A 23,878-nucleotide genomic window follows, 5' to 3' on the forward strand; every position below is an offset into this window, starting at 1 on the left:
TGGCCAGCCCCAGCCCCACAGAGGTGAGTGTCTTCAGACCCCCAGGGCTGTGCAGAAGAGTCCACGGGTTCAGCCCTCCAAGTGTCAGGGTCTGTGCCAGGGCCTTGTTTCCTTCAGTTCATGGAGCGCCTCTCCCTTCAGGCCCAGGGAAGCTGGGGTGTATTCAGAGTCACACCACAGGCATCTGTGAGTCAGGGGGTCTGTTCCTGGTGCCTGCCTGTCCCTTGGTGGCTGAGGTGTGGGTGCAGCAAGCCCCTTGCCATCTGGGCTCCACAGCCGTCCTTGGAAGGGAGCTCCTGGAAGAAGAAGGGCAAGGGAGGTGGACAGGGCAGTCCATGGGAGCGGGGTGGGGGGGGGGGTGCAGACAAGGTGGGGACAGAATTGGAGGAAGGGGAAAGAAAACAGGGAGGGGAAGAGGGAAAACTCATCAGTTGTGAATCAGGAGACCCCAGGAAGCCTGGGCTCAGCTGGGACACATGAGACCCAGGTCCTCCCTGCCCTGGGCTGCTGGGCTGTGGGACCTCACACGAGTGGCTTGACCTCTCTGGGTCCCTATTTGTCAAAGTGGGTGGCGGTCGCAGACCTCCTGACTGCTCAGTTGTGAGAAGAAAGGGAGGTAGTGGCCCAAGGACAGCAGGGGCACTGCAGTGAGGCGGAGGGCCTTAGAGCACCGGTGTCAGGATTCCATTGTGTTCAGCCGGAGGGGCTTCCTGTGTGTGTGTTCGAGTGGGGGTTGGTGGGGGGGGACTAGAAAGCCCTGGGGCCAGAGGGCCTGGGACACTTCTGGAGCAAGCTCCGTGGTGGTGGCCACAGCGGTTCACGGTTCACTGACAAGGTACTGGGGTGGGGGCACACGCTGAGCTGCCCTGGAGGGGTGCTCTGCGCCAGGGTCTTGGGGAGCTTTGGAAGTGGGGGTGGGGCAGGTGATTGTTCTTGCGCTGGACCCACAAGTCACAGAGGCCACCCTTCAGAGCTGGCAGGGAGGGACCCAGCAGGTGACCCCCTTCTAGGCCGGTTTACCCATCAGAGAGAGGCCAAGAACATTCTTTTAAAGGGGTCTTTATTCCAGACGCTACATAAAACAGTACAACAGCGGCCTTGCCTGGGTCCTTCCCCAGTGTGCCAGTGCTCAGCCCCCTCCCCTGCGCCCCCCACCCGACCCCTACCTACTTTTAGGCTTTTGGTTTATTGATCTGTGGCCTGTGGTGTCTTGTGCCCTGGGTAGCTCGTGCTGTCGGGTCCTGGTGGTTCCGGGTGGACCCGCTGGGTCCCTGGTCCCTCACTTCCAGCTGGGGCTGTGCCGGCTGCGTCCCTCCCGGAGCTCAGAGCAGGGCCTGGGCCTCGCGGCCGGCGGCGGGTGCCCTGCGGTGGGGAGGGAGGGAGGGGTGCTCAGGGGACCCTCAGAGAATGGAGCAGGGTTTGTAGATTGCTGGGCTCGACCCAGGGAGCAGGAGCGGCCAGCCTGGAGCCAGAGCTGTGGGAGGGAGCCGGGGAAGGAGAAAGGCTGCCTGCTGGGAGCAGGGGAGCAGGGGAGCAGGGGAGCCGGGGAGCCGGGAGGTGGGAGGGAGCGAGCGCAGCCCAGCCGCAGGCCTGGCGTGTAGAGGCCAGGATCAGTGGGTGAGTCCCAATCGTGGGGGATGATGATTCTCCGTGGAGCATGGGTTTGCGATCTGCAGGGGAGGCTTGTGCTGCCCTGGTGCTGGAGCAGGGCAGTGGGGGGTGGGGGTGGGTGGGGTAGGGCTGAAGTTCCGCCAGCCAAGCTCTGGGCAAAAGGGACCCCAGCCCCACAGCGGCCTGAGCTGTAGCTCCCTTCCTACCGTGGAGGGCCGGAAGTCGGGGAGAGCCTGACGCTGGTCCTGGCCAGGGGCGGCCAGTGCCTTTTTTGAGCCCTAGGGTGACCCGGATCTGCCCCCTTCAAGCCTGCCCCTCTAGCCACACTTTTGACTAAATAAGGCGAGGGTTCAGCAGGCAGCCCCGCGGGGGGAGGGGGAACATGTGCGCTCCCCCCTTGCCCTGATGGCTCAGTCTGGCACCCCAAAGTGGCCTCAGCCGTCCTACCTCCAAGGTCCAGGCAGCAGCTGAAGGGCACGTCTCCGAACTTCTCCAAGCTTCTCCTGGCTTCTCCAGGGCCGGCGCCTGTGTGGGCAGAAAGCAGGGGAGGGACCCACTGATCAGCCGCTGGCGTGATTGCCCCCCAGGCACCCCCAACCAGGGGGAAAGCCCACACTTTGAAAAGGGGCTGTCACCTCAGCACACGACGCCCCCCACTCCCAGCCCCTGGGGAAGCAGGCCTGGAGGAAAGGTGGAGAACCCAGAGCAGAGCCAACGGGGCGGGGGGGGGGGGGGGGGGGCTAAATTCGTCCATAAGCAGAGGCCCTCCAAAGGATCCAAAATCTGTGCTGGGCTCCCAGGGACCCCGTTCCTCACCCCCCCAATTTCACAGGTCTTTACGCAGTGGGGAGTGACTTCAAGGCACCTGAAGCTCCCTTCTCACCCTCCCTCCGTCCCCAGGCACACCCGCCCAGGCCAGAAAGCCAGGGACACCGGAGGCTGCGAACGAAGGCTGGCGGAGAGGGGAGGGGGCGGTGATGGGTGGGGGGAGACAGGCCAGATGTTCTTGGAATGGGACACGGGGTGATTGATGTGGACTGGAATTTGAAGGGGGAACATTCCCCACGTGCCTGGGGCTCTGGGTGGAAAATGGACTGTTTTTCATGGGGGGGGGGGTGTCCCTGTCCTGCCAAACTAATGTGGAGGACTGCCTCAGCCCTGACTGGGTCCCCACACCTGTCCAGTGGCGTTAACCCCTGCCCTCCCACAATGTCAGGCTTTGAGCTGCTCCCCTCTAACTGGGGTCCTTCTGTGGGGTGACTTTGGGTACAAGCGATGCTGTCCCAGCCCCAGGATCCCCACCATTCCTCTGTCCCCAGCAATGCCTTTTTCCTCGCAGCTCCTTACCCCTCAGGTGCCCCCCAGGGTCGCTGCCCCCCACCCTCAAGATCGCCCAGTTCCCAGGGGGTGGCCGTGTTCCTGCCGCCAGCGCCCTGCGCCTGCGTCGGGTTCAGTACTGGCTTTTAAGCAATTGACTTTCCCGGCAGGGAGAGAGAGACTTCGCGTGAAAATGCTCTTTGAGAAAACGAAAGGACACCCCTGGCACCCTGGCCACCGTGCGGTCCTGCCCCGTCCCTCCTCCCCATGCCGGCTCTTCTCTTGTTCCTCATTCCCTCCCCTCTTTCCAGTTACCCAAGCGAATGGGCTTCGCCGTCGTCTGGGGACCGGGAAAGGCGGGAGCGGCGCTCGCGGAGCGCCCCGGCGCGCGGGGGGTGGCCGTCTGGGGTGCTCCAGGGCCCCCAAGCCGAGCCGGGGACGAGCCTGCCCGCGGCGGCGGCCCGGCCGCGGCTTCGCCTAGGCTCGCAGCGCGGGAGCGCGTGGGGCGCGGCGGCGACGGGGAGCGCGGGGCCGTCCTCGGAGGCGGCCGGGCAGGGAGCCCGGGGCCCCGGGAGCGCCGGGGAGCCGCGCCCGGGTTCCTCCCTTCCTCCCGACGCCCGCTCCGCCGGGCCGCTGCCGCAGGCGCGCTCACCGCGCCAGAAGGCAGAAGAGGGAGAAGCAACGCTCCTTCCGGGGCGCGCGCCCCGGGGGGCCCGGCGCTACCTGCCCGCGCCCGCGCCCCCCGGGGAGGGCGCCCCTGCTCCGCGCGCGAGCCCCCAGACGCGGGGGAGCGCCGGCGGCGCGCCGCCTGCCCGGCACCCGGGGCTCCGCCGCTGCGAGGCAGCCCTCCACCTCCGGGGTCCCCAGTCACCGAGCGACTTCCCTGCTCCCACCAAACGCGGGCATTATTATTTTTTTTCCCCCTGGGATCCTCCAGATTTCAGGCTTGCTCCCAGGCCCTCCGAATGCATCCAGCATTTCCCCAGGTCACAAGAATTTTCTTGGACATCAATTTCCGGGGACCTGGAAACAGGAGCCCCGGCTGCGTTCCCCCAGATTCACCTAGTGGCCTGGATCCCCAAACTCACTGGGCATTTTCTCCCAGGCTCTTAACAGTTTTGTACACCCTGCTCCCATCCTACCGATCCGCACACCGCCAATGCGGATCCCCCAAATTTAAACGTTACCCCCAGGTCCTGTGGTCATGCTGACCCATTTGCCTGGCTCCCCAGAAGGTGGACAGTGTTTTTCTGGCACTTAGGCATCGTCTCCAAAACAAGTGAAGCCCTTCCCCTGTGTCTCCATAATTTTGCACGTGAAATTCGGGGTCTCCCAAGCATTCTGTCCCTGCTCTGCTCCCCGACACTGAAGCCCTGTTCTCCCGGTTCACCACAGTTTGGGATCTTATCCGCCGCGTTCCACAAATTTACTGGCACCAGCCTGGGTTCCCTAAATTTTACACAAAGACTCCCAGGTTCCCCCAACACCACGAGCAATCTTCCCAGAACCCTCAGAGTTTGAACGTGGCTTCCCTATTCTTTCACTAACATGTAGGCATTACACCCAAAGGACACCAAGCCCTATTCTGAACCACAGACAGTCTGCTCTTTTCTCGTGCCTTCCACAAAGTTCAGAGGTTGATTTCTGATCCCCAGAACTCATTGACCAATTTTGTGTGTGTGTTGGGGGGTGCCATGAAAGATGTGGGAGCGTTTGTTTACAGGGCTCTCCAAGCTCCCTGGCCACTAATCAGGTCCCTTACAGTTTAGACACTGTCACCCAGACCCCGAAAGCACACTGAGCAATTACCCGAGATGTGCTTCTTGGTGACTGTGGTTTACGCAGGTTCCCCTGGGTCCCACCGCGCACAAAACAGACGCTCGCACAAAGCCCCTGTCTCCTTATACCGGGCTCTGTTGGGTGTTCCCAGGAACCAAATATTCTGAATATTTTCTCCGCATCATAAGATTTTGAGTATTAAAAAAAAAAATTCCCTGTATCCCACTGGCTCACTGACAAAAGTCCAGATTTTCTAAAATTCAGACAGTGGTCTCAAATCCCAGGATGACACGGGACCCTTTTCCTGTTCCCTTATATTTGGACATGCTGGGCTCTCCTCTCAAATATTACTTATTGCCTTCCAGGCCCGTCAACACAGGCCCTAAAATTCCTTGGGCCCCAAAGCATCTTGGGCACCCACAAAGTCACCCAAAATGTAAGCAATGTTTCCTGGGTCTCTCACACACTGAAAACTCCTCATAGGTCACCAGTTTTGGACATTGATTTTCTAGGCCTCATGACCTACGAACTCTTAATCTTTTCCCTTAAAGCTTAGATATTGATCCCCAATTTTCCTGAGGACTCTGAGTAACTTCCCTGGATCCCCAGATTCAAAAATTAGTTTTCTGGGGCCTCCAAATTGAGACATGTCTCCCAGCCCTCCAAAATAAATTGGGACTTTCCCCACACTTCCACAAAACAACTGAGCCTTCTTTGGACACTGATTTTTGAGTCCCCTGAATTTACGACCCTTGCCCCAGGTCCCCGTAAATTTAGGCAGCTTCCCATGGGCTCCCCAAAATGAAAATGTCCAGGGATCAAAAAATATCCTAGAAATCCCAGGTCTTATGGGCCTGTGTCCTACAAGCTTCCTGGCTACTAACCAGGGTCCCTGAAATTTAGATCTCTGCCTCCATTGGACAATTCCCATGGATCCCCAAAACTTGGGCCATTGTAGACAGTGCCCAAGAAAACAGCATATTTTTTCCCTGTTCATCAGAAATAAACTAATTGAAATCAAATAGAAAATTAAAATATAAAGGGACATGGAATTTCTGCATTTCCCAGGTGTACTGATCACACCCCAGTTTCCCCCATTTAGACAGTATTTCTCGAGTCCCTACAGGATAGTGAGAATTCTCCTCAAAGCCACAATTATGGAGTTCCCCTCCTTGGCCTCGCAGGCATCCAGGCCACTAACCTGCATTCGTCAACTGTGGAAGCAATTCTGTATTTCCCGTCACCACACTGAGACTTTGCGTAGCCCCCCCAAAGTGTGTTCAGTGTTTCACTTGCCCCAATTTTAGATAACGTGCCTCTTAGGTCCCCCCTGCGTTTCGCGTTGAGAATTTTCCCAGAGTCACCCCAAAACCTACCTCCCACAAATTAGCCTAGGGTTCCCCCTAAGCTTGCTGACTAAGATGCTAGGGCCCCCACATGTTTGACTCTGATTTCTTGGCCCCCGCGAGCCCTGAGCAACTTCCCCTGATCCACTAGACTTGGACCCTGTATCTGGAGTCTCAAATTTAGTCATTGATTACAGCTCCCCACATCAAGGGAGCCTCCCTCGGCTCTCCTACGTCGGGGTACTGGGGCCTTCGGCCGCAAACCACACGGAGCTCTGACTTGCCTTCCGATATCTGGGCATTGTTCCCGGCCCGCCCGCAGCCCCTCGGCAGCTTTCTCAGCCCCGCTCGCGGCGGGGCACGAGTTTCAGGCCTCTCTTCGTCTCCTACGAAAGCCCCCAAGCTGCTCGGATTTGGGAGATTTCTCTCTGCGTTCCCCCAACACACTTGGCCCTGCAGCGTATCCGCCAGGACGTGGGCAGTGCTTCTCCCGCGTCCAGGAAAACGACTGGGCATTGCCCCCAGTTTCCCCCAAATTTGGGCATTGTCCCCGGGTCTTCCAAAGGACTGGGCGTTGCCCCCGGACATTGGGGACTGCCCCCGGGGTCTCGCTCACCTTCAGCAGCGTCCACCGCCGCCTCAGAGCGCTCGTTTTGCTGCCTCAGCTCCTTCTGCGCCCGCGGACGCAGCCTCCAGCCTCCAGCCTTGCGGTGAGCTCCCCGCCGCCTCCGCGGCCCCGGCCCGGCTCCCCTCCCGCCCCGCCACTGTCCCGCCGGGGCCGCCGCTCGCCGGGCGGGCGCAGGAGTCCGCTGAGGGCTTGCGGCTCGGCGGCCGCGCTTGCTGCTGGGGCCGCGCGCCCCGAAACCCGCGCCGCTTTCGTTTGCTTTTTGCAAAGCTCACGATCGTGGGGGGAAGGGGCCGTGGCGGCCCCCAGTTGGGGAGGGCCTGGCGCTGGGTTGCAGGGACGCCGTGGAGAGGCGCACCCCGCTCTGGCGGCGCGGCGCCTCCAAGTCCGCCAGGCAGGGGACTCGGGGAGGCGCGCGCGGAGCGCGGGCGAAGTGATTGATGGCGGAGCGAGGGGGCGAGCCGGCGCGGGCTTCCGCCGGCGGCGGCCCCTTCCCCTCGGAGAGGCGCGGGTGGCCGGGGGCGCCGAGGGGCGGGCGGGACGCCGGGGCTTGTGCGTGGTTTTGACTTGGTAAAAATCACGACTTCTTACGTCGTCCAAACTCTCCAGGAGATGGTTTCCCCAGACCCCCAAATTATCGTGGTGGCCCCCGGGGCCGAACCCGAGTCTACGCAAGTCCAACGCAGTGAGGACGGGGGAACCATTCTCCGGATATTTTGGGTGGGCCCCAAAGGCGAGCTGCTTAGACGAACCCCGGTGAGCTCGGTCATGCAGGTAGGATTGGAGCGCCGCTTCCCGCCCTGCTCCTCCGTCCCCGGCCAGGCGCGGCCTCGGTCGGCCCCATCGGCCGGCGCTCCCCGGGAACCGCACCTGGCGGCCGCCGCAGCTGCACCCCGGCTCCCGCGCGGCACCGGGGGGCGCTCAGGTTCTGGCTGCTGCGACTCCAGGAGCCGCGCCTGCTCGGGCAGGTGGCGGCCGCGCGCCATGCCCAAGCCCCGGGCTTCCTCCCTCCCCTGCAGTTCCCCGCGGGACTCGGGGACCCCCCGACCGGGCGCCGCCAAACCACCTGCGTCCTCCTCACTCTGGACCGCGCGCGCCCGCCGCGTAGCCCCCGGCCGCCGCTAGGGCCCGGGACACCGCCCACCCTTCTCGCTTCGCGCCCCCCGCGTGCGCGAACCTAGAGACCCCTAGGAATCTAGAGATCCCGGGAACCCGAGCGTCCCCCCTCCCCCCCCCCCGCCCTTCCCCCCCGCCCCCCCACCGACACACACTTCAGAACGCGAGACTCGGGACTCGGGATTTCTTTCGCATTCTGCCGCTCCCCGCCCCCAGCCCAATCTGGCCCCGAGCACCCCACAGCACCCCCCCCCTACCGTCGCCCCCGGGCCGGGGGCCCCCAGCCCGCGGCCCACCCACCACCCCCCCCCACCCCACCCCCAGCTCGACTTGCGGGGGCGGTCCGGGGGGCGGGGCCAGCGCCCCTCGGGCGCCCATTGGCGCGGGCGCGGGGCCAGCGGGGCCCGAGCGGGCGCCGCGCCGCGGGGTGGCGCGGCTATAAGAGCCGGGCGTTGGCGCCCGCAGTTCGCCTGCTCTCCGGCGGAGCTGCGTGAGGCCAGGCCGGCCCCCGGCCCCCCCCTTCCGGCCGCCCCCGCCTCCTGGCCCACGCCCGCCCGCGCTCGGCCCGCCAGCGCCTCCACCCGGCCGGCGGCCCCGCGTCTTCGCCGCCCGCCGACACGCTGCTGACTCCCGCCTCGGGCGCCGTCGGCGGGGCCGCGCTCCGCCGGGCCTGCGGATCCCCGCCGCCTCCTCTTCCATCTACCTCAACGCCCGCCCCCGCTTCGCCCGAGGAGGCGGTCCCCCCCGCAGGCAGTCCGGCTCGCAGGCCGCCGGCGTTGTCACCCCCCCGCGCTGTCCCCCAGCCCTCCCCGGCGCGCGGCCGGCCGCTCCCCCCTCCTCGCCGCGTCCCGAGCGGCTCGGCGCAGCCACCGCCACCGCCACCCCACCCCCGGGCCCGGGCTCGCGACGGCCGAGGGCTCCGTCGGCCCAATCCGAGCTGGGCGCCCGCGGCCCGGGCGCCCTTCCGCTCCGCCCCCCTCCGCACCTTCCCCGGCCCTCGACGTCGCGCCCTGCCCCGGCTTCTCTGTGCTCCCCGGCCCCCTCTCCGGCCTCTGGCCCCGGCGCCCGCTCTCCGCTCTCCCGCAGCCTGCCCTTCGCTCCCTCCCGTCCCCCCCGGCTCCTTGCCTCCGACTCCCTCCCCCTCCACGCCCGCCCTCTCGCCTCGCCGTCCCGAAGCGGATTAATTATACGCTTTCTGTTTCTCTCCGCGCTGTTCTCCCCCGCTGCGAGCCTGCCCGCCTCTCGCTGTCCTCTCTCCCTCTCTCGCCCTCTCTTCGGCCCCCCCCCTTTCACGTTCTCTCTGTGTCTCTCACTATCTCTGCCCCCCTCTATCCTTGATACAACAGCTGACCTCATTTCCCGATACCCTTTCCCCCCTAAAAGTACAACATCTGGCCCGCCCCAGCCCGCGGACAGCCCGCCCTCCCCAGACGATCGGACGAGTCCCCCCCCCCAAAAAAAAAGCCATCCCCCCGTTCTGCCCCGTCGCACATTCGGCCCCCGCGACTCGGCCAGAGCGGCGCTGGCACAGGAGTGTCCGGCAGGAGGGCCAGCGCCCGCTGCTCGGTTTGCGATACGCAGCAGGGAGGTGGGCCGCAGCTGTGCCGGCTTCCAGGTAAGCGGCGTGCGGGCCGGCCGGGAGGGGACGGGGGGCCCCGGCGGGCCCCGGGCGGGGGTGGGGGGGAGGGGAGGAGGCCGCGGGGCCGGCTCCCGGTGGCGAAGCCCGCGCTCTCCCCAGCGCCGCGGAGGAGGGGCGGGGGTGGGGGTGGGGGGGCTGGCTGGGGGCTTCGGGAAGTGCCCAGGGAGGTGCGAGCTGTCTGCAGAGGCGACTTCCTGGTCGGCTTGTGGGTGCAGCGGGGTGTTGCTGAAAGCCTGCGATTTGTGCCGTGCGGGGGCGGGCCGTGTCCCCCAGGGTGCCGGGTAACGAGGAGGGGCGCGAGCCTCAGAAACCCACCCTGGTATGTTGACGCCGTGCCAGCAAGACTGAAGGAGGAAAACGGGGTGGGCGGGGCCAGGATGGAACAGGGGGCGAGTTGGCAAAAGGCTCACACCCGGCGCCACATGTGCAGTTGACCCCCCCCTCCCCACGCGCGGGTGCACCCCCCCCCCCACACACACAGCCCCCTCCCTGTCCCTGTCCCCAACGTTTCCACCGGGGAATCTGGGGAGAGGGGCCGGTGGGAGGCTCCGAAGGGCAGGAGTGTACAGCCTGGAGAGGGTAACTGCCCCTGCCCAGTGGGGTAGATGGAACTTTCCATGCAAGGGGGTGTAGAGCAGCCCCCCTGCCTCCCCTTCCCCCCACTGCCTGGCGCCTAGAGGGGCTGGGGGTGCAGGAGGAGCCCCCACCCCCACCCCCACCCCGGGGTACTTTGCTGAGGGGTGGTCCGGAGCAAGTTGTTGGGGGTGCAGGAGAGAAGGGACTGGCTGGGGAGAGGGAGGGGGCGGGAGCAAAGGGGGCGGGGGGAGTGGTCAGCAGGGAGAGGGGTGGGGGGTAGGGTGGAGCCGGGGCTGGGAGGAGCCGGCTCAGACATAAAAGCCAAAGCACTGACCAGCCTGCAAACTGGACATTAGCTTCTCCTGTGAGGCAGTCCTTCCAGCCTCCTCCTCCTCCTCCTCCAGCCCCAGCGAGCCTCCTGTCCAGCTGCAGGTAACCGGGGCTGTTGAGCGAGGACCCCCGCTGCCCTCTCGCTCCGGCCTGCCCTGCCCTGCCCGCCCCGCTGACGGGGGCCTCGGGCCTCAGCCCCTCAGCCCCTCCTCTCCGCCTCTGCCCTCCTCGCCCCTGGCCTCCCTCCTCCCCGCCACCGCTGGCTCACCTGGCCCAGAGGGCACGCCTCTCACCCAGCCTCTGCTCTCCGCTGGTGCCGGCCGGGACCCCTCACTGGAGTGGCTGGCTTGCAGAGGGTGCAGCTGTGGCTCGCTCTCGGAAGGCGCCCGGTCACTAGCTGGCCAGATTGTTCTTAGAATTTGGAAGGGGGCAGCGGCGGGGGGCAGCTTGGGAGACTGGCTGGGGCCCGGTCCAAGGCGGGAGGAGGTGAGGGGGGGGGCGCACTTCACACCCTCCTGTGGAGCTGGCCTCTGCTCTTTAGCCGAGTTGAAGCGGGACTGTGCTCCCTTCTTGGTTGCCTCCTCTCCTGCACGATTTATGGCACCAGAAATTCCCTGGGCCTAGCGTGCAGCGGCCTCGCTCCAGGCTGGGAAGGGGCATGCTGCGTGGTGGCCACCCCCCCCCCCCGCCCCGTCCCCCGCCCCCCGCCCCGGGCCCACCGGGTGTGGAGCCTGGGAGGGGCACATCCGGGCAGGCTGCCCAGCCCCCGGCTTGGGTAGCCTCAGGGTGCCAGTGGGCTCGGAGGCACTGGGCCGTGACTGTCGCCCCAGAAGGGGCTTATACCTGGGCCTGTGGAGGGCTTCCAGGGGCTACCTGCCTGTGGTTGGGGGGGGGGGTGCTTCCACTTTCTGGAGGGGGCAGGGGCAGCTTGCTGGGTCTAAAAGAGAACCTGAGGCCCCCTCCCAAGCCCTCCCAAGCCTTAAGGGGCCTGGCTAACCCTGGCCCCGGGGCCTTGCAGCCACACAGCCCGTGCAGGGGGTGTGTCCCGAGACGTGCTTCTCGGTTCTGACTGGGCCCCAAGGACCTGGTGTCCAGCCTCCAGCTGCCCTGACTTGTTCTCTCCAGCTCCCTGGGTGGGGTTTGGTACCTCAGTGGGGAGAGGGTCTGATGAACCCACAGGGACCTTGAGGTGCCTGGCCCTGGAGGGTGGGTGTGATGCCAGGCCCGGAGAGGAGGCCTTTGGCCTTTTTGTGTGTTTTGGGGTGCCCAGGGCAGGCTGGGGTGGGGGACTGGGCGATTCAGGAGAATGAGGCCCCTGGAAGTGTGGCTGGCACTGCACAGTAACCACTGGATCCTCGACCTGAGCTTTGCTCAGTCCCCGGGGTGGGGGGGGTGGGGGGGTGGGGGGTGGCTGGGAGGGTGGAAGAGGCTGTGGGGGAGGGGGAAGGGGTGGGATTGGCACGGCAGGACCCCTGCTGCTTGGGGGGGGCAGGTCCTCTGGGATGCACACAGCTCTGCGGTGGGGCGGGGCCATCTGCCATCTTGGCTGATGCGGGGAGGCCCGCGGAGTGGCCACTGCCCTGCGCTGGTCCCGCCCCCCCATGACTTCATAGGACAGAGGCCAGGTTCAGTGTCCAGCCCTGTCCCCTGCGGCTCTGGGGTGTGGCTGAGCCCCTGCGGTGGTGACGGCGGGGGCGATCATCCCCTCGTGAAACTTGGTGCCCATCAAAGACGTGCTTCACACACATCCGCTCAAACCTGGGGCGACTGCGCACCCCGCCTGGGCAGGAGAGCACGCGTTCTTTCTGGCCATTAGAGCGGCCACGTTTAGGACATGGCGATCTAAAGCCGGAACCGAACTTGGAGTCAGGAGGCGGCCGGGCTGGTGTCTCCCAGAGGCCCCGGCCTGGCGGGGCGGCGGGAGTGGCCTCCAGCCCTGGACTTGGCTCATGGCCTCCTGTCTCCGCCCCTAGATGCCGATGGGGGTCCCAATGGGGAAGTCGATGCTGGTGTTGCTCACCTTCTTGGCCTTGGCCTCGTGCTGCTTTGCTGCTTACCGCCCCAGTGAGACCCTGTGCGGCGGGGAGCTGGTGGACACCCTCCAGTTTGTCTGTGGGGACCGCGGCTTTTACTTCAGTAAGTAGCCCAGTGCGCGTTGGGGCGGGGGTGGGGGGGGCGCACCCAGCAGGTGCTCTCTAAATGCTGGAGTCCTCCCTCCCGTCTCCCAGACGCCCGTGGACACCTCCTGGGATACCTGGTGTGGGTGGCCAGGCAGAGGGAAGCTACTGAGACTCCATGAGCACAGTTGGGACCCTGGAGTCCGCATTTATTGGGCACCTGCAGTGAGCATGGGTGGTGCCCACACCCCTGACCTTCCTGTGACACCATGAAAACTAGAACGCTCTCCTCCCAGGCAGGGTGGGATCTAGGTGGGGGCCAGGCCGTAGCAGGTGCGGGTGGGGGGCAGGGTGGGCTGGAGGCAGACCCCAGTCCTGGCAGGGAGGCGGACTTTCCCTCACTGCTTCTTCCTGACCTGCTCTTGGGCGGGCTGTGGGCACAAAAGTTTCCCACACATCTGGGGGGGGGGGGTGCGTCTGACATGTAGATGGTGGGCAGGTATTTGTGGATTACCTGATTTAGCGTTTGGTAGAACAGATCGGAGACCCCTAGAAACCAAAGCGTGTGTTGCATGCCCCATGGGCTGGGGGGGGTGCCGAGCTCCCCCCACCCCAGGCTTGCAGGAGAGGAGATGAGGCCCTGCCTACAAGACATTGGGGGGCGGGGTGGGGCATCCACCTGAGGGGTGGGCCTCAGCGTGGGCTTTGGCTGTTTCTTGGGCTTCTCTCTTTCCATGTCCATCCTGGGGCTGGGTTTTCCCCTAGAGCGCTGCTTTTCCTTGCCCCGGGCCCTGGGTGGGGCCCCCAGTTGGAGGTGACCTCTTCCTCAGGGGCGTGGGCCATTGCCCTCCCCTCCCAGAAAGCTGGGCCTCAGGGGAGCATTTATCTGGATAGTGGGAGGGACTGCAGAGCAGACCCAGGCTGACCCTGAAGGTGGGGAGCGCGAGCTCCCTGCTGCGGGCTCAGCCACCTCTGTTCCCAACAGGAGCCCAGACGTGGGTGGGGGCGGGGGAGGTGAGATGGTGAGGACCCTGGTGGTCGCACCTGGCCCTGCTGCTCCCCGAGCGGCATCCCCCTCTGCAGCCTCTACTTATCCAGCGGCGAAACGGGCCGCACAGACGCCAGCCTTGGTCTCTCCAAGCTTCTCTTTGAAAAGCACCCCTGCTTCCCCACGCTTTGGAAGCCCAGTCCACCCTGGCCTTGCCTGTGCCCCCCCACCCCACCCTCGCACCTGCCTCCTTTTGGGGGCAGGAAGTGGCGCTGCGTAGGGTCTGGTGCCCAGGGAGTGAGGCCCCTGCAAGGAGGGCTGGGCCGAGCCCCCACCCAGTGGGACCTCCTCCCCCACTGGCGCCCGTCCTCCCCCCCCTCCCCTTCCCCCTCCAAGGCGAGGGCCGGACTTTTCCTTGCAGCTGACCTTGGAGCCCAAGCAGCGGAGGGGCGGGGACGACGGGAGGAAAGGGGGGCGTGGTTTCATGCAGGTCCTCACTCCTCCCCTCCCGTCTTCCCCTTCTTCTCCCATGCCTGCCTCGGAGTCTCGAGGGCTACGGGCCACCCAGGGTCCTGCTCTGTTCAGGGAGGACACTTGCGTCCCAGCGTGGCCTTCAGGACGGGACCCTGCGTCCCGCATCGTGGGGGGACGGCTGGGCCCCTGACGGGCTCACGCCTGCGCACTTTCCCCACCTCCCTGGGCAGTGGACCCTGGAGGCCGTGCCCACCGTCCGTGCGAGGAGGGAGGCACCGCGAGGCCAGGGGGCTGGCGCCCTGCCTCCCCGGGGCCGGCGCCCCCTTGCCCGGCTGCGGTGCACTTGGTGCTCAAGGGCGGCTCTCGTTCCCCCTGTGGGACTTCCAGGCAGGCCGGCGAGCCGCGTGAACCGCCGCAGCAGCCGTGGCATCGTGGAAGAGTGTTGCTTCCGCAGCTGTGACCTGGCCCTTCTGGAGACCTACTGCGCCGCCCCCGCCAAGTCCGAGAGGGACGTGTCGACCCCTCCGACCGTGCTTCCGGTAGGCACGGGGCCGCTGCTGGGGGGTGGGGGGGTGGTGGTGGGTACCCTGCTCTCCTGCCCTCCCTCTGGGGGGACCGGGGCTCAGCCAGCTCCTGGGCTCGCGGGTCCCCCACGCCAAGGACCCCGGTCCAGAGCCGGCCGTCCAGCCGTTCCCCGTGGGCAGGCGAGCCCCCTCCCCGTGTGGGGCCGCTGAGGGGTCCACGGGGGAGGGCAGGGTGGCTGGGGGCAGGAGCCAGGGAGCAGGGGCCCCCTTGACTGGTCCTCCCCGCCCCCCCCCCCCCCAGGACAACTTCCCCAGATACCCCGTGGGCAAGTTCTTCCAATATGACAGCTGGAAGCAATCGGCCCAGCGCCTGCGCAGGGGCCTGCCTGCCCTCCTGCGCGCCCGCCGGGGTCGCATGCTCGCCAAGGAGCTCGAGGCGTTCAGAGAGGCCAAGCGTCACCGTCCCCTGATCGCCCTGCCCACCCACGACCCCGCCGCCCACGGGGACGCCTCTCCGGAGGCGTCCGCCAATCGGAAGTGAGCCAAACTGTCGTAATTCTGCAGAATGGCACCGTCCACCTGGTGCCCTCCTCCTGACCGGGGGCCGTGTTCCATCGGGTCCCGCCTCCGACATCTCCCGGTACCATTTTCCCTCCGCGGGCTCCCCCACCCCCAGCCCCCGTGCCCCAACCTCCCCATGTCAGGCTCTTCTCTCCTTGGCCTTCTCCATCCGGCCAAGGGGAATGGTAGTAACACCTCTGAAACTATACAAACTCAATTGGCGTTAAGCATCCCCCCAAATCACCCCCAAATCACACGACAAAATACTAAATTATGAACCCCTGAATGACACACACGCATGCACATCAGTCCCCTTAAAACTAATTGGCTTTTTAGAAACACCAGAACAGTAATTTGGCTTAAAAAAAAACCCAAAACAACTAAAAATATCAATTGGCTAAAAAAATACTAAAACCAAATTGACTTAAAAACGATTGGCATAATGAAAGAATCAGGCACCCCCCTTCCCTCTCTTCCCCAGGGACCTCGAGTCAGATTGGCCACGGCTCGGGCCCCTGACCGACCAGGAGAGAGGAAGGGACCCCAGATCTGCAGGCAGGCACGTCCTTGCTCTACAGCCAGCTCCGGCCCTCCCCAGGGAGAATTGGCCATCCTCCGACAGCACAGCCCCTTCGCTCTGTTTTCCATCCTCGAAAATCACCATGGAGCTGGTTGGGGGTTCCCAGTAAGACCGAAGGAGGGGAGGACAGAACATGAAAACCAAAATTTGTGAAAATAAGCTTTAATTGGCCCAAACCCCCATGCACCCTAAAGTCAATCCTCCCCAAACCCACACACCCCAAATTCTCACATCTCAGTCCCCGCTCCAAAAACCAGGCATCCCTGCAGACACCCCCCTACATGCACCCACACTCACACATGCACAGCCCTCACACACTCATGTACATGCACACATACACACACACTCTCGTGCACACACAGCCCCTCACGCACACACACCCTCACATGCACACACGCACACAGATGAGTGAACCCAGCACGGTGCAGGTCGGACCACGTTCTGCCTTGGCCCCTTCTCTAAGCCGTTTGGTGATGAGGTTTTCATGGGCTGCTCTCCCCTCTGGACCCCTGGGATGCACTCCTGGGGTGGGAGAGGGTGTGTCCCAGGCCCAGGTGGGCGACCCCTCTGTCTGAGATGACGGAGGCGCCTTTGCCCACGACCCCCGTGGTGTGAGCCCCGAAGCCCCCGGGCCCCACCGGCATCCGTGCCCCCTACCACCGTGTGGCGCAAGGCACGGGTTTGGTGGGACTGGAGGTGGCTGTAGCTGAACGAGACGTGCCTTACAAAGTAGCCTGACCCCCTCGGTGTGCTCCGGTGAGAAAGATCTGGGGACCCCCCAGCACACCTAGGGACCATCTTTGCGGGTCCTCTGGGGGCCTCTCAGAAATGGGGGCTCCCAGAAGGCCGGCAAGGATGGTGGGGAGTGTGGGAAGTCTGGCGGTTGGAGGGGCGGGTGGGGGGCAGTGGGGGCTGGGTGGGGGGACGCTCTGGAGCAGGAAGTGGTCCTGCGGGGTTCGGAGTAGCGGAGTCAGGAGTGACGAGGAGATTTGCAGAATTACCGATTGAATTAGGAGCCCAAATTGACGCCAACTGGTCTGTTACCCCCCTTTAATTGGTTTCTCCTGGGGCTTTTTTCCTTTTTTTTTTTTTTTTTTTTGACCCCTCCTTAGCTTTTTACGCGCTCACACACCAAATTAATCTTACTCCCCGTCCCACGTAACAGGGGGGCAGTGACCAAGCAACGACGCACGAAGCCACCACCACCACCTCTGCGGCCGAGCCGCACGTCCTGCTCCCCGCCATTTAGCGCCCCGATTCGGTTTTTGTTTTAATCTGTCCCTGTCGCTTGGGTTGAGTGGAGAGAGTGGGCCTCCGTGGGGCGCTGGCCACTGTGCCCCGCGGAGAAGCCGGAGGGGAAGGGAGCGGGCCGCTGCCCGGCCTGGCCTCTGGGGACGGTGGCTGGTCCCCTGAGGTCCTGAGGGGTGGAGGAGGGGCGGGGAGGTGTCTCCTCGGTGTCAGGAAGGTGCTCGGAGGCCACCAGGAAGAGGGGGCCCCTGGCTGGCTCAGGCCGGCTGGGGGGGAAGGGGTTGCAGGTGTGTGAGTCGAGGGGCTCCATCAGGCTGGAGCAGGTGGCCGCCTTCCTTGCACTTGGGGAGCCCTCCCCCCACCCCTCGGTGACACCTTGCCCACCTCCTCAGCGCCCTGTCTTGTCCCCAGGAGGCTCCGAGCTCTGCAGGGCATCCTAGGGGCCAGGCAGGGTGAGGTCGGGGAGCTGGGGAGGTCAGGAGGGTGCAGGCCCCACAGAGCAGGAGAGCAGGCGGAAAGGTCCATCAGCCGGGGTCGCTTGGGCCCCGAGGCCCGCGGGTCTGGTGATACCGAAGCAGCCACCACCTCGGTGCCTAGGGCTGTGGCAGGGACCCGGGCGGCTGGGAGGCTTACCTCACCCCCGCTTCTGCCCCCAGTGCAGCCCCCCTGCACGACAGCCCGACTAGCATTCTAGAGGCCCGAGGCTTCTGGGCCCTGGCGACAGGGCTGGCACGACCCTGGGGGCGGTCCGTGCCAGTCCGCTCGAGGCACAGAGGGCCCTTTGGCAGGCGTCCGGGGACTGGGCCATTCGGACCATTGGATAGAAACCCAAAGAGCCAAATTGTCGTAACTGGGACCCAGATTGGCCTGAGATCCAAAAAGACGCGGAGGCACCCTAAATTGTCTGCCTGTCCTGCCGGACGCCCAGCCCACCCAGTGTTACATTCTGCCTCCTTTGGGATGGGTGCTCCGGGACGTCTGCCAACGCTCCTCTGTGTCCCCCTGTGAGCAGCTCTCCGAGGGTCCTCAGCCATCCTGACCCGGGCCCCCCTCTGACCTCCTGAGCCCCTGCTTGTGGCTGTCCATCTTTTCTCCCCCCCTCAACTGTCTTCAGCAGGACCCCCTCTTGGGTCCCCCCCTGTGCCATCACCTGAAGACCCCCACGTGCCCAGCACCGAATGTCATCTCGCCCACTGCCCTGGTCCATCTGGCAGTGGCTGGTGCGGGCCTCCACTTGCCCCCTTTAACATGCTGATATTTCTGGCAAAACTCATTGCTTGGGTTTTGTCTTTAACGTTTACTGCTTGCAATCCCAATAAAGCATTCAAATTTATCTTGTTCTGAGTTCTCTGTTCTTTCACTGGCGCACGGGGTCCGGGGGTGGGGAGGGGCAGGGAGGGAGGCCCCTGGGGGTGCGGGCGCCCCTCTGCTCCCTCACGGCACAAACGGCAGGTCGGGGTGGCCTGGAAGCCTGTGCGCTTTCGGTGGGGACCAGGGCCATCTGCGTGTCCCGTGGCCTGGGACAATCTCAGGAGCCCAGTCCTCGAAGACGGGGTGCCCCTGCTGCAAAAAGGGGCTCTGAGGGGAGGGTTTCCAGGAGCCACTGAGGAGAAGGGAAGTGTCTTCAGTGCCAACCCCAGGGGCCTCTTCCAGCCTGGGGGTGGGTGCTGGGGGCCCACTGGGTTCCAAAAAGTTCTGGAAACTAGCTGTTGCCGGAGATGGGGTTTCATGTCACCTGCCCGGCCAGCTGCACGCACACGGGCAGGCTCACACTCTCCCTGAGACAGAGGCCACAGCAGGAGCTCCTCCTCAGACCTGCACCATGTCCCCGATTGCCCTGGCCACTGACCTTTAGGGTCCCTGGGCTGGAGAGAAGGTGGCAGAGCTGACATCTGTGATGCTCGAGGCCTCAGCTGGTCGCCTCCCTGCCCGCCCCCCAAGCCCTGGGTCCAGAGGTGCGCCATTGTGGGCAGTGGGGCCAGGAAGCATTCCGCCGGCAGACCCGGGGCTCTCGGGCCTGTCTGGGTGGGGGGGAAGGCCTCCCGCCCTGAACCCCACCCTTCTTCCCGTCTCTGGTGTTTCCTGGCCTGGTGCTGGGCCGTGACAGGCTCAAAGCCAGTCCTCCAAGGTCTCGAGTGGCATCCACACAGGCGGCTGTGGTGCCCACGCTCACTGAGAGCTCCAAGCAGGGGGACCCGGGGGCCGCCTGGAGGAGGCAGGACCGGCCTCCAAGGATGAGGAAAAGAGCAAGTTGGATGGGGACACCGGGCCCACCTTGGGGGCTGACGGAGGTGAGGCTGGGGGACCAGGTGAGCAGAGGGCCCAGGGCCCAGCAGTACAGGCACACCCTGCAGTGAACGGCCCTGCCCAGTTCCGCCCACTCCCGAGACCAGGTCAGAGCCCGGCTCCCACCCGCCCCCGAAGATTCACTTCGACCCTGCCCGGTTCCCCTTCTGGGGCCCTCGGGGCGCTGGGCTCAGGGTCTCTCCTCCTCCCAGCTCTGGCAGCCCGCGCCCTCTCCAGCTGCCCCCCCATTGCCGCCACACCCCAGGCCCTGCCTTGCTGCCTCCTGTCCCTCACTGCAGCCCAGCCCACCTGCACCCCTCCCTGCACTGGCTTTCCCCGAGACTCCCGTGACCTCCCCTGAGCTCCCGGCAGCTGTCCTGGGTTAGCCCGGACCCCGCTCCACCGCCAGGGCTGATGCTGCCCCCACCCCAATCTGCTTGGCCCGCCGAGCCCCAGGCGTTCTGGGCTGCCCAGTTCTGCTTCTCTCCCCTCCCTCTGCTCTGTCAACTCTCCGCTCATCCCCGGGGCCTCATTCATTCATTCATTCGTTCACACACGAGGATGAGCACTCCCGTTTGCAGGGCTCCCCGAGGCTCAGGGTCATGGAGAGAGACGTTGGGGTCTCATGGAGAAAGTTATTTTGGAGTGCAGGCCTGGAGGAGGTGGGGAGCATGGGGTTCTTCTGGAAGAAGGGGTGGAGAGGGGCCTGGGGAGTCCGGGGTTAGGGACGGAGGCCAGGCTGCAGCAGGAAGAGGGGTCAGTGTGAGAGATGAGGTCAGGGCCAGAGCCAGGGCACCACAGGCCATTGTCACCCATTCAGCAAACGTTTACGGATTCCTACAGTGGTGCGCTGAATGCTGCTCCCCCCAAAAGACCACGTGTCTACATCCTGAGCCCTGGAGCCCGTGAATGCGACCTTATTTGGAGAGAGGGTCTTTGCAGGTGTCAGCGGAGGATGAGCTCCTCTGGGACTCAGGGTGAGCCTCAGTCCAACCACAGGTGTCCGTGTGGGAGAAGAGAGGGGCGGACAGGCGGCGAGGGCGGCCCCGGGAGCCTGGGAGCTGGGGGGTCTCGGCCCTGGGACACTGACCGGAGAAGCTGACTTGGGACTCTGGCCTCCAGAATCGGGAGAGAGCAGATTCTGTCCTTCGAGCTGCCCGGTTTGTGGTCACTTAGGAAAATCACATGAGAAGTCACCTGCCCGACCGGGTCCCTGTCCCAAGTGCTGAGGACGCTGCGGTGAGCGGAGTGGCGGCCGGGCCCATCCCAGAGGCGCCCCCAGCCCGCGGCCCCGGCGCCCCAGGCCGTGCCCGAGCGCCTCCCTGCAGACGGCTGGCGCTCAGCTCCGCTCCTTTTACAACACGAGACCGGGCCCACGGAGGCCAACAGATCCCCGCGACGGCCCCTGCATCCGGGCGAACTCACCGGCGTGTTCCCGCCTCGGGGCCCTGGCACACGCTCCCTGCGGACACCTGCCCCGTCACTCTTCTCACGCTAAGCTCTGTGGCATCGCGCCCACCCGGGGAAGCCTGTCCTCAGCGCTCTCTCACGAGGGCCATCCTTGCTTACGTGTCCCCCAACTGCACCCCGGATGCAGAGGGTGACGCCGGGCCCCGGCCCTCAGGGTCGGAAGGAGGGGTGCCGTTTGCTAAGCTGGACACACGGACTTCCTTTCTGGGCTGCCGACACCCACTCGGGTCTCCGTCTGGCATTCTCCCCGAGCTGCAAAATGGCTCCTGCCGGGGCCTGTTCAGCTCCCTCCATGTCCTGCGGCCCCCTGACCCCGTGCGCTCGTGGCCACCGCTCACCCAGTCTGGGGTCCCCTGCCCTCCTCCTGACCCCGTATCCAGTCGGTGGACAAGGCCCACAGCTCCACCAGCCTCTGGACACCACTGCCGTCCAGCTCTAGTGTCCTGTGTGGCCACTCTCCCCTTAGGACCCCGCGTGGCTCCCGTGGGCCACTGGGTAGAGTGCAAACCCCAGGCCAAGCTTCAGTTCCTCAGCCCCAGAGTGAACCTCCCACCCCCTCCCGGGCTTCTCCTGTACACGTGCTAGCTGCTCTCTCCTGGGCCCTCTGGTATCTGCTCTTACCCTGGTAACCACACCCCTACAGCACACCCTCCGTTGCTCGGTGCAGCCCCCCCACCTCCACCGCCCCAGATGAGCAGGGAGGCAGGTGCACTGTCGTGCCCGCCCGCGGGGGGGTCCTCCCGAGCTCGCCCGCCCGCCCGCCAGGCGGCCTCAGCGCCGAGCTGGCCAGCAAGGCCCCGGATCATGCCACGAAAGGCTCCATCACAGCCGCCTTTGGGGGCCCCTTGCCCGGCTGCTCTCCCTCTCCTTCCTGGAGGCCTCCTCGCCTTGGACCGCCCGCCTGGCTCTGGCCCCTGGGCCTCATCCCCAACAACCTGTGTCCGCCCGCGCGGCTGGTCTCGGCTCCCAGGGTCCCCGCTCCTCCCTGCCTGGGCCCGGCACACAACTGGTGCTCCCTCACAGGTGTGCCCGGGTCAGGGGGCCACAGAGCCAGCCACGCGGGCCCTGGTGGGCGGCGGCCTCAGGCTTCCTAGCACAGCCCCCAGCCTCTCTCCCTGCTCCCAGCCCCAGCCAGCCCAGGCCTCAGCCGGCCAGGAACCAAAGAGAAAATGCCTGTTTATGCCAGTTACGCCGAAAGCAAAACAGTTTGTGGTTTGTGACCCAAATTTTTTGCCTTTTTTTTCATAACATAACAAAGCTCAAGACAACTCCCTCCCCCCCACCCCCCCACCCCCCCCCAGGCAGACAGAAACGATCTGTTTACACTGGCCGCAAAACATTCCTGGCCCGCCAGCCCGGCCCTCTCCCCCAGGCCGTGCCCTCAGCACTGAGCGGTTGAAGGGGTGCAGGGGCCTGCTGAGGGGGAGGCAGGAGGGGGCCACGGGCTGTGGCGGGTCAGGGTGCTTGTCCGTGTAGCTGGACCAGGGAGGAGGCCTAGATGTATCCCCACACCGTCCCCTCCAAGGCTCCCCTACCCGCGTCTGCCCTGAGCCCCCTGGTCCCTGGGTCGCCACCCGCTTGCCTGCCTGCCTTCCAGCCCATTCCTTCCTGTCCCAGTGCCCAAGGCCCACATCCCCTGGCCCGGCTCGGCCACGAAGCCCACGAGGGGTGGGCACATACCCTGCCCAGGGAGCTGGCATCCCACCCTGGTGTAGGTGGGGCAGGTGTAGACCCTGGGATCCCAGCCCAGAGTCAGGGAGAGCAAGGTGGGGCGCCTTCCCCCGCCCCCCAGGACTCGGTGGGGCCAGGCTCACGCTGGATCCCAGGAGTGGTAGCCAGGCGGGACTTCGAGGTACCCTGGCCAGGAGGAGGGACCGGGCCCCTTTCCCATTCAGACCGTCCCCAGGCCTGTCATGGTTCTCTGGGGACCCGCACCCTCCCCGCAGCCTCACTGCCCCTCCTCTTGCCCACTCGTCTTCCCATCACCGCTCCTTTCTGTCTTGGCTCCTTGCTGCACCCCTGCACTGGCTCCTACCTCATGCGGGGTGCTGTGGAGCCAGAGCCTAAGAAGAGGGAATCCCTGGGCCAAGGGCACCAGTGTTCTAGGGGGGCACACACACAGACTCACTAGTGGGGGCGAGGCAAAGGTGCCCCAGGGACGCCCACACCCGAGGAAGACCACCAGACTGCCTCCGAGTGGTACGTAGGAGCTGGAAGGGCATTGTGGGTGGAGGGAACAGCATGGACAGTTTGGGAACTAGCTGCCCTTCTGAGAGAACAAGGCACAGGTGTAGGTGCATGGAGAGGGACACGAAGGTGTGTGGTGCGGCCACGCTCCGAGGGCCCTGAATGCCGAGCCAAGAAGATGAACTTGACCTTGAGAGAGCTGTGGGCAGCAGGGCAGGCTTTTCAAGGGCAGAGTGAGCCACTCAGATGCGCATTCTAGAAAGATGGACCAAGCGTGGGCGAACTGAAGCCCCAGGGTTAGCAGGGGGCAGAGGGGGCAGAGCAGGGTGGGGAGCCACGTCAGCCGGGAAGGCCCTGCACGTGCGCCCTGGCGGTGGTAGGTCGGGGGCGGGCAGCTCACCCATCCCACCCCTCCCCCAACCCCAATGGGCAGGTCCCAGCTCCCCAGGGTGGGGGCGGGGGTGGAGGCAGGGGACGCATCCTGCCGCTTGCCCTGGGCGCAATCCTGTTCGTGGCTCCTATGGGGCTGGCGGCCCCCACCCCCTCGCCTGGCCAGAGCATCATTTTGGAAGGTCTGTACCTCTGTCTCCCTCTCCCCTCGATCAGGAACAGATGTGTCTCTGGAGCAGGAATTCTAGCTATTTGGTTAACCAGTCACTCAAAGGAGTTTCTGATAAGGAGATTTGGTTCTCAGCAGAGCCGGTGAGGGGGAGGAGCCAGGACAAGGACTCCCCCACCTTCCATGCCCCAGGGGCCTGGGATGCCCCCAGCCAGGGTGTCCCCGCCAGCTGGGCAGCTCTGGGGAACACTGGCTGCTCCTGTGGGGCTGAAGTGTCCCGGCAGGTGGGGTGGGCTGAGGCTGCCGCGACATCTCCCGCCCCACCCCCAGCCTGGGTGCAGCCAAGCTCCACCCTCCACGGCACCAGCACGAGAGTCCCGCTGCCTCCTTGCCCTCCATCTTTCCTTCAGCGTTTCCCCAGCAAACAAGGCCCCAGAGCCATGGAGATGAGGCAGGGTCCCTGCCTGCCCTCAGGACAATCAGACCCTCACAGTGAAGGAGGAGCACTGAGGACAAAGGTGGTGCCTTTTCAAAGTCCTTAAAGA

At 65.0% G+C, this 23,878-nt stretch overlaps 1 protein-coding gene and 1 long non-coding RNA gene across 6 annotated transcripts; one reads left to right on the forward strand and one right to left on the reverse strand.

The window, feature by feature from the left end:
• Position 1: 1 nt before the first annotated feature.
• Positions 2-16,148, forward strand: IGF2 (insulin like growth factor 2). 5 transcript variants are annotated; one of them, XM_042906215.1, is made up of 4 exons: positions 2-23; positions 12,313-12,475; positions 14,297-14,457; positions 14,744-16,148. In XM_042906215.1, the coding sequence occupies exons 2-4, from the start codon at positions 12,313-12,315 to the stop codon at positions 14,981-14,983; spliced, it is 564 nt and encodes a 187-aa protein (XP_042762149.1). In that variant the 5' UTR covers positions 2-23; the 3' UTR covers positions 14,984-16,148. The 5 variants fall into 5 exon arrangements, with proteins under 5 accessions (XP_042762149.1, XP_042762148.1, XP_042762150.1 ...); XM_042906214.1 differs by lacking the exon at positions 2-23 and adding an exon at positions 777-835; XM_042906216.1 differs by lacking the exon at positions 2-23 and adding an exon at positions 7,288-7,452 and having other exon boundaries at positions 14,306-14,457.
• LOC122200536 lies at positions 73-2,138 on the reverse strand. The gene is made up of 3 exons (XR_006193842.1): positions 2,059-2,138; positions 1,171-1,362; positions 73-296 (listed from the first exon to the last, which is right to left on the reverse strand). It is a non-coding gene; the product is annotated as an uncharacterized LOC122200536 (long non-coding RNA).
• Positions 16,149-23,878: the final 7,730 nt, after the last annotated feature.

Source organism: Panthera leo, chromosome D1 (genome assembly GCF_018350215.1).
Source record: "Panthera leo isolate Ple1 chromosome D1, P.leo_Ple1_pat1.1, whole genome shotgun sequence".
NCBI lineage: Eukaryota > Metazoa > Chordata > Mammalia > Carnivora > Felidae > Panthera > Panthera leo.